At 44.5% G+C, this 15,230-nt stretch overlaps 1 protein-coding gene across 1 annotated transcript in view; it reads left to right on the top strand.

Moving 5' to 3' along the window:
• DGKB (diacylglycerol kinase beta) overlaps positions 1 to 15,230 on the top strand; it is a 738,755-nt gene that overhangs the window by 143,100 nt on the left and 580,425 nt on the right. Inside the window, exon 3 of the mRNA XM_073582131.1 lies at positions 7,809 to 7,885. Coding sequence (XP_073438232.1) covers positions 7,809 to 7,885 — 77 coding nt within the window. The remainder of the gene's footprint in view (positions 1 to 7,808; positions 7,886 to 15,230) is intronic.

Below are 15,230 nucleotides of genomic sequence, written 5' to 3'. Positions count from 1 at the left end.
CGTAGTATCCGGTCCTGGGTCATCCAGGAGACAAAAGAGAATGGCGTTGTATCTGGTCCTGGGTCATCCAGGAGACAAAAGAGAACGGCGTCGTATCCGGTCCTGGGTCATCCAGGATACAAAAGAGAACGGCGTCGCATCCGGTCCTGGGTCATCCAGGAGACAAAAGAGAATGGCGTCGTATCCGGTCCTGGGTCATCCAGGAGACAAAAGAGAACGGCATCGTATCCAGTCCTGGGTCATCCAGGAGACAAAAGAGAATGGCGTCGTATCCGGTCCTGGGTCATCCAGGAGACAAAAGAGAATGGCGTCGTATCCGGTCCTGGGTCATCCAGGAGACAAAAGAGAACGGCGTCGTATCTGGTCCTGGGTCATTGCTGGTTCTGAGGGCGACGGAGGCCGATACCAGAAGAGTGAGAATAGTTTCTACAGGAAGAAAACGGCGAGAATATTATACAATCTCATAAATCTCCTTTATATCATATTCTCAGGCAGCGTAAATGCTGTGATCTTTCTCTGCCGCGTTTCTGCATGTAAAAAGTCTGCTGCATTTAATTGTGCAAACAAAGTGGATGAGATTCCAAGAAAACACAAACTCCCTGTGGGTCTGAAGGCGCAGCTGATCCGTGTGCTGAATGGTGCATAGTTTACTTAGGTTTCTAGGAGTAGCCTGAAAAAAGCACAGGAAAAAAATGAAGTTGTGTTCCGAAGTGCAGAATCGAAACTTTATTGTGCAAAATAATGCATTGAATTACATTGCTTCAAATCTGCACAAAAATGTCATTCAATAAAGGAAAAACCATATAACAAATTTTAATTCATATCCTCATCTACACCTACAATAATAAGCTATATTCCAGAGCTGCACTCGCTATTCTGCTGGTGCAGTCACTGTGTACATACATTACATTACTGATCCTGAGTTACATCCTGTATTATACCCCAGAGCTGCACTCACTATTTTGCTGGTGCAGTCACTGTGTACATACATTACATTACTGATCCCGAGTTACATCCTGTATTATACACCAGAGCTGCACTCACTATTTTGCTGGTGCAGTCACTGTGTACAAAAATTACATTACTGGTCCCGAGCTACATCCTGTATTATACCCCAGAGCTGCACTCACTATTCTGCTGGTGCAGTCAATGTGTACATACATTACATTACTGATCCTGAGTTACATCCTGTATTATACCCCAGAGCTGCACTCACTATTCTGCTGGTGCACTCACTGTGTACATACATTACATTACTGATCCTGAGTTACATCCTGAATTATACCCCAGAGCTGCACTAACTATTCTGCTGGTGCAGTCACTGTGTACATACATTACGTTACTGATCCTGAGTTACATCCTGTATTATACCCCAGAGCTGCACTCACTATTTTGCTGGTGCAGTCACTGTGCACATACATTACATTACTGATCCTGAGTTAAATCCTGTATTATACCCCAGAGCTGCACTCACTATTCTGCTGGTGCAGTCACTGTGTACATACATTACTGATCCTGAGTTACATCCTGTATTATACCCCAGAGCTGCACTCATTATTCTGCTGGCGCAGTCACTGTGTACATACATTACATTACTGATCCCGAGTTACATCCTGTATTATACCCCAGATCTGCACTCACTATTCTGCTGGTGCAGTCACTGTGTACATACATTACATTACTGATCCTGAGTTACATCCTGTATTATACTCCAGAGCTGCACTCACTATTCTGCTGGTGCAGTCACTGTGTACATACATTACTGATCTTGAGTTACATCCTGTATTATACCCCAGAGCTGCACTCACTATTCTGCTAGTGCAGTCACTGTGTACATACATTACATTACTGATCCTGAGTTACATCCTGTATTATACTCCAGAGCTGCACTCACTATTCTGCTGGTGCAGTCACTGTGTACATACATTACTGATCTTGAGTTACATCCTGTATTATACCCCAGAGCTGCACTCATTATTCTGCTGGTGCAGTCACTGTGTACATACATTACATTACTGATCCCGAGTTACATCCTTTATTATACTCCAGAGCTGCACTCACTATCCTGCTAGTGCAGTCACTGTGCACATACATTACATTACTGTTCCTGAGTTACATCCTGTATTATACCCCAGAGCTGCACTCACTATTCTGCTGGTGCAGTCACTGTGTATACATTACATTACAGATCCTGAGTTACATCCTGTATTATACTCCAGAGCTGCACTCACTATTCTGCTGGTGCAGTCACTGTGTACCTACATTACATTACTGATCCTGAGTTACATCCTGTATTATACTCCAGAGCTGCACTCACTATTCTGCTGGTGCAGTCACTGTGTACACACATTACATTACTGATCCTGAGTTACATCCTGTATTATACCCCAGAGCTGCACTCACTATTCTGCTGGTGCAGTCACTGTGTATACATTACAGATCCTGAGTTACATCCTGTATTATACTCCAGAGCTGCACTCACTATTCTGCTGGTGCAGTTACTGTGTACACACATTACATTACTGATCCTAAGTTACATCCTGTATTATACTCCAGAGCTGCACTCACTATTCTGCTGGTGCAGTCACTGTGTACATACATTACTGATCCTGAGTTACATCCTGTATTATACTCCAGAGCTGCACTCACTATTCTGCTGGTGCAGTCACTGTGTACCTACATTACATTACTGATCCTGAGTTACATCCTGTATTATACTCCAGAGCTGCACTCACTATTCTGCTGGTGCAGTCACTGTGTACACACATTACATTACTGATCCTGAGTTACATCCTGTATTATACCCCAGAGCTGCACTCACTATTCTGCTGGTGCAGTCACTGTGTATACATTACAGATCCTGAGTTACATCCTGTATTATACTCCAGAGCTGCACTCACTATTCTGCTGGTGCAGTCACTGTGTACCTACATTACATTACTGATCCTGAGTTACATCCTGTATTATACTCCAGAGCTGCACTCACTATTCTGCTGGTGCAGTTACTGTGTACACACATTACATTACTGATCCTAAGTTACATCCTGTATTATACTCCAGAGCTGCACTCACTATTCTGCTGGTGCAGTCACTGTGTACATACATTACATTACTGATCCTGAGTTACATCCTGTATTATACCCCAGAGCTGCACTCACTATTCTGCTGGTGCAGTCACTGTGTATACATTACATTACAGATCCTGAGTTACATCCTGTATTATACTCCACAGCTGCACTCACTATTCTGCTGGTGCAGTCACTGTGTACCTACATTACATTACTGATCCTGAGTTACATCCTGTATTATACTCCAGAGCTGCACTCACTATTCTGCTGGTGCAGTCACTGTGTACACACATTACATTACTGATCCTGAGTTACATCCTGTATTATACCCCAGAGCTGCACTCACTATTCTGCTGGTGCAGTCACTGTGTATACATTACAGATCCTGAGTTACATCCTGTATTATACTCCAGAGCTGCACTCACTATTCTGCTGGTGCAGTCACTGTGTACATACATTACATTACTGATCCTGAGTTACATCCTGTATTATACCCCAGAGCTGCACTCACTATTCTGCTGGTGCAGTCACTGTGTATACATTACATTACAGATCCTGAGTTACATCCTGTATTATACTCCAGAGCTGCACTCACTATTCTGCTGGTGCAGTCACTGTGTACCTACATTACATTACTGATCCTGAGGTACATCCTGTATTATACTCCAGAGCTGCACTCACTATTCTGCTGATGCAGTCACTGTGTACACACATTACATTACTGATCCTGAGTTACATCCTGTATTATACCCCAGAGCTGCACTCACTATTCTGCTGGTGCAGTCACTGTGTATACATTACAGATCCTGAGTTACATCCTGTATTATACTCCAGAGCTGCACTCACTATTCTGCTGGTGCAGTCACTGTGTACACACATTACATTACTGATCCTGAGTTACATCCTGTATTATACTCCAGAGCTGCACTCACTATTCTGCTGGTGCAGTTACTGTGTACACACATTACATTACTGATCCTAAGTTACATCCTGTATTATACTCCAGAGCTGCACTCACTATTCTGCTGGTGCAGTCACTGTGTACATACATTACATTACTGATCCTGAGTTACATCCTGTATTATACTCTAGAGCTGCACTCACTATTCTGCTGGTGCAGTCACTGTGTACATACATTACTGATCCTGAGTTACATCCTGTATTATACCCCAGAGCTGCACTCACTATTCTGCTGGTGCAGTCACTGTGTACATACATTACATTACTGATCCTGAGTTACATCCTGTATTATACCCCAGAGCTGCACTCACTATTCTGCTGGTGCAGTCACTGTGTATACATTACATTACAGATCCTGAGTTACATCCTGTATTATACTCCAGAGCTGCACTCACTATTCTGCTGGTGCAGTCACTGTCTACATACATTACATTACTGATCCTGAGTTACATCCTGTATTATACCCCAGAGCTGCACTCACTATTCTGCTGGTGCAGTCACTGTGTATACATTACATTACAGATCCTGAGTTACATCCTGTATTATACTCCAGAGCTGCACTCACTATTCTGCTGGTGCAGTCACTGTGTACCTACATTACATTACTGATCCTGAGTTACATCCTGTATTATACCCCAGAGCTGCACTCACTATTCTGCTGGTGCAGTCACTGTGTACCTACATTACATTACTGATACTGAGTTACATCAAAATATGCAGCATGTCACTTCTTTTGTGCGGTTTTCCACCTGCTCCATTCTCCAAATCCGCAGGGGAAAACCGCACAAAAACCGCAAGAAAAAAGGAAGAAATCCGCAGGAAAAATGCAGGTCATTTGACCTGCGGATTTCTTCAATTCTGCGCGGAAAAATCCGCAGGGCTAAAAAGTACGTGTGCACTCAGCCATAAAATTAGCAGGTCTATTATCAGATTCACCCTAAAGGGCCCGTTACATACAGCAATCTCGCTGGCGAGATTGCTGTGTGTGACATCCAGCAGCGATCGGCCCCCCCGCGGGGTATCGCTGATCGTGCTGGATCGTCCTGGCCCGTTTTTTCATCGCTGGTCTCCTGCTGGCCAGCGCACATCACTGCGTGTGGCAGGGGGAGCCAGCGATGAGCGACGCTGCACGCTGGTCCTGATCGCTGGAGGGGCTGTCTATGTGACAGCTCATCAGCGATCAGCTAACAATGTCCCAGCGATCCCATCCACGTCGGATCGTAGGTGGGATCGCTGGGACATCGTTATGTGTAACGGTACCCTTAGAGTCCTGTAATGTAGAGAGGGGACAAATCATTTTTCATTCATGAAATGACACTAATCACATAGGTCATGCTGGGTATTTGATCCCATAAATATATACAGTGAAGTCCAGAAATATGACACTAGTTTTGGTATTTTAGCTGTTTTCCAAAACGTATTCAAGATACAGTTATATAATCAATATGGGCTTAAAGTGCCAACTCTCAGCTTTAATCGGAGCGTATTCACTTCCTAATTGGAGTAAGGGTTTAGGAATTACAGCTCCTAAATATGTAGCTGCCTCCTTTTCAAGGGACCAAAAGTAATTGGACAATTTTCTCAAACGCTCTGTAATGGGCTTTTCCTCATTAATCCATCATTAACTAAGCAAATAAAAGGTCTGGATCTTATTCCAGGTGTGGCATTTGCACTTGGAAGCTGTTGCTGTGAACCCACAACATGCGGTCAAAGTAGCTGTCAGTGGAAGAGAAACAGATCATTAGGGTGGAAAAAAAGAAATCCATCAGAGAGATAGTAAAAATGTCAAGAACGGCCAAGTCGACAGTTTGGTATATTCTGCAAAAAAAGAGTGCACTGGTGAGATTGGGAACTCAGAAAGGCCTGGACGTCCACAGAAGACAGCGATGAATGATCCCAGAATCCTTTCCATGGTGAAGAAAAAACACATTAACAACATCCCCAAGTGAAGAACAAAGTATCTAAGTCCACCATAAAGAGAAGACTTCATGAGAGCAAATACAGAGAGTTCACCACAAGGTGCAAACCATCAATCAGCCAATCAGAAAGGCCAGATTAGACATTACCAAAAAACATCTAAAGAAGCCGCTCAGTTCTTTAAAAGCAAAACTAAGATCAAGCTGTACCAGAGTAATGGCAAGAAAGAAGTCTGGAGAAGGCTTGGAGCGGCTCCTGATCCTCGGCACACCACATCCTGTGTAACACATGGTGGAGGTGGTGAGATGGCGCGGGCATGCATGGCTCCCAATGGCACCGGGTCACTAGTGGTTGTTGATGATGTGACTGAAGACAAAAGTGGCCGAATGAATCTTGTATGTGCAGGGCGAGACTTTCTGCTCAGATTCTACCAAATATAGCAAGAATGATAGGACGATGCTTCACAGATCAAAGTGACAATGACCCAAAACATCCTGTGTAAGCAAACAAGTGGAATATTCTGCAATGGCCGACTCATCCCTAGATCTCAGCCCATCGATCAGCATTTCACAGGATGAAGACAAAACTGAATGCAGAAAGTTCCACAAACAAGCGAGAACTGAAGTCACTTCAGTAAAGGTGGCAAAGCCTCACAAAGGAGGAAACCAGCGATGGTGACATCCATGGTCTCCAGACTTCAGGTCATCATTGCTGCAAAGCCTCACACCAGAGGACACCAACAATGGTGACATCCATCGCCTCCAGACTTCAGGTCATCATTGCTGCAAAGCCTCACATCAGAGGACACCAGCGTTGGTGACATCCATGGTCTCCAGACTTCAGGTCATCATTGCTGCAAAGCCGCACACCAGAGGACACCAGCGATGGTGACATCCATGGTCTCCAGACTTCAGGTCATCATTGCTGCAAAGCCGCACATCAGAGGACACCAGCGATGGTGACATCCATGGTCTCCAGACTTCAGGTCATCATTGCTGCAAAGCCTCACACCAGAGGACACCAACAATGGTGACATCCATGGCCTCCAGACTTCAGGTCAACATTGCTGCAAAGCCTCACAAAGGAGGAAACCAGCGATGGTGACATCCATGGTCTCCAGACTTCAGGTCATCATTGCTGCAAAGCCTCACACCAGAGGACACCAACAATGGTGACATCCATGGCCGCCAGACTGTAAGCCGTCGTTGCTGCAAAGGATTTTCTACAAAGGATTAAACATGAACATTTTATTTGTGGGAAAATTAATTATGTCCAATTACTTTTGAGCCCCTGAAATGAGGCGACTTTGTAGAAAAATGGTTGCAATTGCTAAATGTTTTACAGGATATATTTTAGCTCAACCCCTTATAATTAAACCTGAAAGTCTCCACTTCATTGGCATCTCAGTAGTGTCATGCTTAATCCAAAATAGTGATCTGCAGAGCTGAAATCACAAAGATTCGGTCACTGTCCAAATATTTCTGGACTTAACTGTATAATGTGACAAAAGTAAGGTTACAGTATGAGGAAAGTTCTGTTTTTGATGCATTTTTTGCGAGATTCCTACCCGAGAAACTGATATGAACTTAGAGTCAGTTGTGGAAGATGTTGTGCTTATTGGGTGGGAAAGAAAGATCTCCACAGCTCAGAATGTGACCAACAGCCTGAAGAGCCTTTGCCCTGACATGGAGGAGAGACATGGAGGAGATAGGAGACTGTCCTATCCCACGTCTGATCCCTATTCTTCGTGTTTCCAAGGGGCAGGGACCGTTTTTCCTTGTAAGAGAACATCTAAGAATATTCTGCGTGTCACCATGTTCAGTATATTAATCCCTGGATACATTTTCTTTCCCTTTCTTTAAGATTCGACCAAGAAACTCAAGGATGTCTTGGAGGAGTTTCATGGTAACGGAGTCCTGTCCAAATATAACCCAGATGAGGTAATTAACTTATTTATCTGAATTGGCGTTTTTCTATATATGTTTAAGGCTGAATTGACATTTATGTTGGAGCAGGATGAAGCGCTATTCCCCTACCAAAATATGGGAAACATTGATGGAAATGAGGTCATCTGGTGTTGGGGCATGCATTGTCTCCATGTGTATATTCCGCCCCGGCCTCTTGGGTCTATGCCTCCTTGCGATGGTGCTGAAGATATAGTAGAGTTCTGACCTGTGACAATCCTATTATTGTATTCTTAGAAGTTATGGACACTGGACACCTTCCGGGGTGATTTATTTTTACTTAAATGCGTGCATTTTGGAATTAAACAAACATTTTTGTAATTGAGTTTCTTTAAAAATTTCGAGCCATGCGGCTTTTAAGACTTTTTGTTTCCCTGAACTTTGCTGGCTGTAGAATGAGTTAACTGAGAATTGATCAGGAAGCACCTTTCGAGGGTCGGTTCACACACATCGCTAGAGTTTCAGCTAGATAACTCAGACTATTTTTACTCCTGTAATCTGTATTCAATCTGTGTGCAGTCCGTGCCCAATCCATGTACAATCTGCATACAATCCACGTACAATCAGTATACAATGCAACGAAAGTGATGGACTTGACGTTGTCGCTGCTACTTTTCCTGAATTGATCCCTTCCCCCGAAAATAAAGTCACCGGATGCCAATGGGTAGTTTTGATAATTTAAAAGACCACTGAATTTTTGTTTCTTCCATCTTTGTACTGCTATTAAGCCACGTCACAGGCAGCACGTCAAAAGACCGGATGTTACACTGCAGCCGCTCTGAGCCGCTGAGCTGAGTTACTGGCTACTTTTGCTTTGCTGCGAAGCTACTTCCAATATTATTTTACTCTGTGTCCCCATCCAGGAAACTTGCCATTCGCATAGCTGCTGCTGCCACCCGGCCGGGAACTGGCATCCTGCGCTGTGGTCTGACAGTGATCCATTACAATAGCACTGATGTGGCGCCCCTGAGGGTTCAGTCGCCACAGAGGTACTGCACCTCCTCCTAAGGTGTGGTGCCCCACCATTCAGGTAAGGTGGAGACACCTGACCACACTCCAACACCTGCATCCCACACAACATAGTAGTGTAGCAAAGCACCCTTTGGTGGCTCCCTGCTTGGAACACGAAGAGTGCTGGGAGGCGGGTGGAGCTTAGTTTGCACTAAAAGAGCGGGAAGAGGATAGGATTTAGTCAGTTAGTCACAGGAGTCTGACGAGGTCAGTCTGTGAAAGCAGATCCCCTGAGTGGGATGGTTGAAGGAAGTGCTGCAGCCGACCTCAGTGACCTGGGTCCGCTGGCACAAGCAAGGAACATTGAAAGAAAGCCTGACTCTCCATAAGAAGGAAAGAATTAGGATGGAACGTGAGGAGAAGAAGAGAACCAAGGATCAGGGTTAGAGGAGAACCCTTCCTAAGTTCTAAGCGCAAGGCCGGGGTCCGGTCCCCGAGGTTGTACGGATACTAATGGTCCTGCAGCAGACACCGGAGGAATAGAAGTTGTCACCACTTTATTCCCACACCAGACTTGGGGGCACAACAGCAACGATAGTTAGCCGGGACAAGGTAGTAAGGAGTCCCCGAAGCAGGCTACAGCTGTCTGCCGTACAAGTAGAGTTCATAGGAACATCTGACAGGAGGAACTCCAGTGTAACTCAGTACTGTGAGTACTTCACTAAAGGCGCTATAAGAGTAGACGTTCAGAAAAGGCACATATGTTGGCGGAGTGTTGGAAAGGAGTACTTCATCTTGCCTGGAAGTTGGCTGAGCTCCTGACCTGGAGGACACGGCACGGATGCGGGCTCTGGTGCCACAGCAGACTGTGAGTAAAGCTTTGGAACTACATGCCCCGGTGTCCTCCACTTATTCCTGCATCAACCTGCCCAGCACTGCTACATCCCCTGCTCCCGACACTACACCATCTAAGTGTCACTTCATCTCACTGCCCTGGGACTACAGCCCTGCCTGTGGAGGGCTATAACATCATTGCTGCACCACACCATCTGTCCCAGAGGATCTGTCTGCAGCGTCGGCTCAACATCTTCATTGCCGAACACCACAGGTGGCGTCATGACTCATTCATTCATAACCTCTAATCATCATAAACACACTGAACATTACCCCCCTTTTACAATGGGCGCCCAGGGCCACGGGCCGGGTCCCAGCTGCCGTGACATCTCCCATTGAAGCTCATCGGGCCCGGTACCGAGTACCCCGCAGCCCTGGGAGGGCAACCCACTGACCAGCATTGTGGCGGCACCTGAGCCTCTTACCCATCGGGAAACATGGACCCCATATTATTCTGTTCTGCATTTTCCCATAGATCATAATAGATAGTAATAGTTCCACCGAAGAGCTTTGTGTTGTGTTTTGGGATGAACACATTGCTATCTGGCAACAAATGAGCAGCGTTTTGCCAAGCGGCAGACAGATACAATAAAAACAGTCATTCTGTCTCTTTGCGTAAATCAAGCCTTGTGATAACTGTACAAGTAATGCTGCTGGCTCTGTGGTAGTGTAGTACAAAACCTGACCATGTGGAGCGCTGCAGGGAGCGCCGGAGTAAGACACACTCATTTCCAATGCAAGATGTGCTTTTCTTGAAAGAGTTTGACACATCTTTTGAGCCATGTGCTCTGGGGCTAGCGGCGAGCTGGTGCGCATTTCTTTAGTCATTTACGCCACATTTGGATACATTTTTGGGGTTTTCTTGGTCACACCCTTGTCCCGCTTGACCTCCACTCTTTTTTCAAGAAGATGTTGGAGCTGGCCAGGACCGATGCAAAAAGTGGCAAAAAGTCATAACAATTTTGCTCAACTTCAAGTTGCAGAAATATTTTGCTAAATTTCGAACAACTTTACGCCAGAATTGTATCAACAAAACTGATTGATGAATTGGATCAAGTATGTTTATTAGGTTGGGGTCACACTTGCGAGAAACTCGCATGAGTCTCGCTCCTCAATACCCGGCACTGCCACCGGCACTCGGGACCGGAGTGTGCGGCTGCATGTATTTCTATCCTGCAGGCGGTATCAGTTATAGTGTCTGCCTATGGCATGAGTAGCTGACTCCATGTATACCCTGATTTGTCCTTCTGCTGTTGCTGACTTTGCCCATGTCTGTTTGTCCCCCACTCCCCGTCCCAACTCTGTGTTCCCTGTTGTGAGTTCATTTTCCCCTTCACTACTGAGGTCCGAGGAACTCCCTCTTCTGGTAAAGAAAGGTAGTGAGCCTGATTATCAAACACCTGAGTCTGATGATGATGACTGGCTGAGTGGAGTTACTGACTGGATATAAGGCTGCCGACGCCCTTCTGCCCTGCGGGTGATTTCTCTGTGGGATCCTTGGAGACCAGTCTGAATTCCTGCTCTTCTAAAGCTAAGTTTTCTGCTCGGCTTTTTGCATTTGTGCTTTGACTTTGTTTTGCTTTGTTTTTCTGGATTTCTGCCATTCCCTGCTGGGGTGTGCTGAATTCCTTTAGCTCTGTCTTCTGAAAATACCTGAGTGCTGATTTAGTTTTTGAAGTCTAGCTGCTTCAGGGTCTTTTTCCATATCAGCTTGTTGGCTTATGTCTTTGATAGGGTTTTGGCAGATTGCAGACAGCAACCTTCCTTTCCTTTTCTGTTTAGTTAGCTTGGGCCCCATCGTTTGCTCAGCCTATCTTTCTATCTGTGTGAGTGTTTTTTCATCTTGCTTCACCGTCATATGTTGGGGGCTGCCTTTTACTTTGGGGTCTGCTCTGGGGCAGTTTAGATTTCCTTTTCTGTCTTTAGGCTATTTAGCTCTCCGGCTGTGATCGAGGGGTCTAGGGCATCGTAGGAACCCCCCACGGCTACTGTTAGTTGTGTTGATAGGTTCAGGGGTCTGCAATCTGATAGTTGCCAACTTCTCTGGTTTTCTGGACGTAGCTTCTATTTTTGTGTCTGCCTCCTACGGTGACTCAATCATAACAGTTCCCCCTTTCAGGTTTTGGACTCTCTGGTATTTGACTTGGTTTGGACCCTGACATGCTGTTTGTCTCTTGTCTTTGGCATATCTGCTCCTGACTGTTACTGACCCATTTGGCTTGGTTCTGACTCTGTGTTTGTTTATTCCTTTGGTACCGCACTACAGACTAATGTCGAACCGGCGTGTTTGAGTATTCTGCTGCCACCTGCTGGTAGCCTTGCTACTGCGCTGCAGGTCTGCTCTTGCCGTGTGCAGTCCTCACTCCACTCTGTTGCCATCTAGCTTGCATCTACAAGCATAGCAGCAGCATGACACTTCTTTTATCCTGTGACTGGCACGATCATGTCACCTGTACCTTAAAAATATCTCCAAAATTTGCTCATATCTTACCATGGAAACTACAAAAAAAATCTACCCTGAAATCAGCCACAATTATTTGTGTCTAGCTGCTACACTGATGCCTCCACTCTGTTCTAGACATTGCACTTGTTGCCCATCTGGCATAGAATACAAAATAAATTTATCACATAAAGCTCTCCATAGCGCTGCACTGCCCAAAATCTCTTCCTGTATCATAGTTACTTGTCCCCACCACAATGCTGCAGCGCCCAAAATTTCATCCTGCATCTTTGTCTACAACCTTAATCATACTCCCTGCAGTGCTGCACCATATTACATCTTCTCTCTAGTCTCTATGTAACACCTTCTCCAGGATTCCTTCTGCTGTTAATCTCAGAAAAAAATTGTCATATGAATAACATGACAGAGAGGGGCCAGAAGATCTCAGGGACTGGTCACACGAAATTTTGCACTGGTTAACAAATGGTTACAACTGCTTCGGCATCCTACTAAACGGTGCAGGTTTTCATTGCTCTGTCATCAAAAGGGTTAATCAGTTAAGTTGAAATCTTGGAGCTCTCCATCCTAAATTGTCTCAGCTGTTCTGTATTGGCCACTTCCCTCTGATATATATGCTTGCCATTGGCACTTGGAAATTTCCAGTGATAGTTCCTACTTCCTGGTTAGGTGTTGGAGGAGAAATTCAGTGTTTGGAGTAGGTGGTTAGAGAGTTGTTCTGTAGTTGGATGGCATTTTTATCCTCATCCTCTCCTATTAGGTTTCTCCTACCTATCCATCCCATGCTCCACTCTGTTGTTTTGTGAGTATATTTGAATGATTGTAGTTTTATTTCATCCCTTTTTGCCTTTCTGTCTGTTTTCTATAATCCTATATATTTCAATCTCACACTTCCCTGGGTATTTGAGGGATCAGATAAGGGCAGAGATAGGAGCATAGCAAGCTATATGACCTCGACTTCACCACATTCAGGTAATCCGGGGAACAGGGATAGTCTAGGGTACCCCCCTAGTTCAAGGGATCAAGTACAGTAGGTGCCCCCTATCCCGAGTCACTATGTGAAAAATATCCTCCATCATCTAAACCTCCGCCCTTGTCTTCAAGACTTTTCAAAATGCTCTAATTGGCCCCCTTTTTATAAAACATAATCAAATGTAACCTCCACCTGATCAAGGCCTAACCCTCCTTTTTCCTACCCCTGCTTGCTTGCTCATCTACTTGCTTTAGAACTGTCTCCTTTTTGGTTTTCAGAATGGTTTTCATCCAGGTCTTCCCACCGTAATCACACTGCTCGCTTCGGAACGGTCTTCTATTAGGTCTTCGTTTTTTAGTCCTAGCATCGGCTAGGTCCCATATTCTCACGTAAGGAGCAATGGTGTCAGTGAGGTGCGTCGTACTCTACTTGACCATACAAGGTTTAGTTAGCACTGGAAGATCTGTACCTGATTTGAAGACCTAAGAGAAGACTGTTTGGAAGCAAGTGGTAATGATTTCTGGCAACTGGACAAGTATTTGGCCCTAGGAAAGATGAATATAATTTTTTTCTATTTTTTTCCGTCTTGCCAGCTATATAAGGAATTCTGGAAAATGACCGCTGGCTATTTGCCAATTTGCTACATTTGTGCAAACTGACTGCTCAAAAATCGGAATTTTTTTGTTAAATTTGATAGATTTTAAAGATTATTATTAAAAATGAGTGAATTGATTAAAAATGTAATACATTTATGTAGCCGTAAGCCCCTGCACTTCCATACAATCCAGTAGCACTTTATGTGCACATATAGAAACGGGTTTGAGGGCTTTACAGCTTTATGACTTGTACCATGAGATAAAATGGGCTTATCCAATTTCCTAGCCTATTTTAGGAAGTGGATGGGACTTACAATGTGCCTTGGTTTTTGGATGTTGGCGGCTGAACGACATCTGTACTTTTAGCGAGATTTTTTATACCAGTCGTAACATGAAAACTGCAGATCTGAGTGTAAAAAAGCCTCATAATTGAATTTGCCTCGATGTGGAAAGATGAGATTCATCCCGCTCTACGGTCAGTAAATACATTGTAGCCACATCTACTATATTAAGCTGGAGCTGTGTAATTATTCAGCAACTTCCAGGTATCCTATGCTTTCTACTCTAATGTCTTGGGTACAAGGATTTGCCTGTGAAGTGAAGGGACTACCAAGTGTTCAATCAGGGTCATAACCACTAATCTCCTTTTGTGTTGCCAAAACAAGACTTAACAAGACCAGAACTTTAGAAGTAGATCCTTTCGGCTTTGTTCACACAATGTGATTGCACTGCATTATTTTCTAAATCTGCAGTAAAAACATCCTGGTTTTACAATTCAGAGATGATTCTTCACCATGAACACTTTGTCAAGTTCCTCAGACCATTCTTGAATTATTAGTGCAACACGGCAGGGGCATTTTTCTGATGAGATTGGGACTGTCTTTAGGAAATCCTACTACCATGAAGGAAAGTGCTTGGTCTGTGCAATGTTTAACTAAATAATCACCGGGATCTAGAGTTTCTGCAAGAACATTGCCCCACCACGGTTGTCTACTTCCCTTAAAGCATACTGAGACTATCTCATACTATGTGATTCATCCAACCAGGCGTTTCTTGGTCCATGGTGCAGTTCTCATGCCAACTTGACCATTGTAGATGCTTTGGATGGTGGACAGGAGTCAGCATGGGCACTCTGGACTATCTGTAGCTACACTGACCCATACACAGGAAGCTGAGGTGCTCTGCAAGTCCTGTTCTTTCCATGTACCATATTCGTAGTAACCACTGTTCACTGGGAACATCCCACAAGACCTTCCATCCGGGAGATATCCTGACACAATTGTCTATCCATCACAGTTCGCTAGACCTTTACACTTGCCCATTTTCCCTGTTACCAGCACATCAACTCCAAAAATTGACTGTTCACTTGACTAATATATATCCCCCATCCCTTAATTTTAAGTGGGAATAGAGTGAAATATTTGACCTAGTGCTCAATGTGCATATATC

The sequence above is a fragment of the Dendrobates tinctorius genome, unplaced genomic scaffold (genome assembly GCF_039654945.1).
Source record: "Dendrobates tinctorius isolate UK_male_01 unplaced genomic scaffold, ASM3965494v1 ptg000070l, whole genome shotgun sequence".
In the NCBI taxonomy this organism is placed as follows: Eukaryota; Metazoa; Chordata; class Amphibia; order Anura; family Dendrobatidae; genus Dendrobates; species Dendrobates tinctorius.
This window is presented reverse-complemented; position numbering and strand designations above follow the sequence as displayed.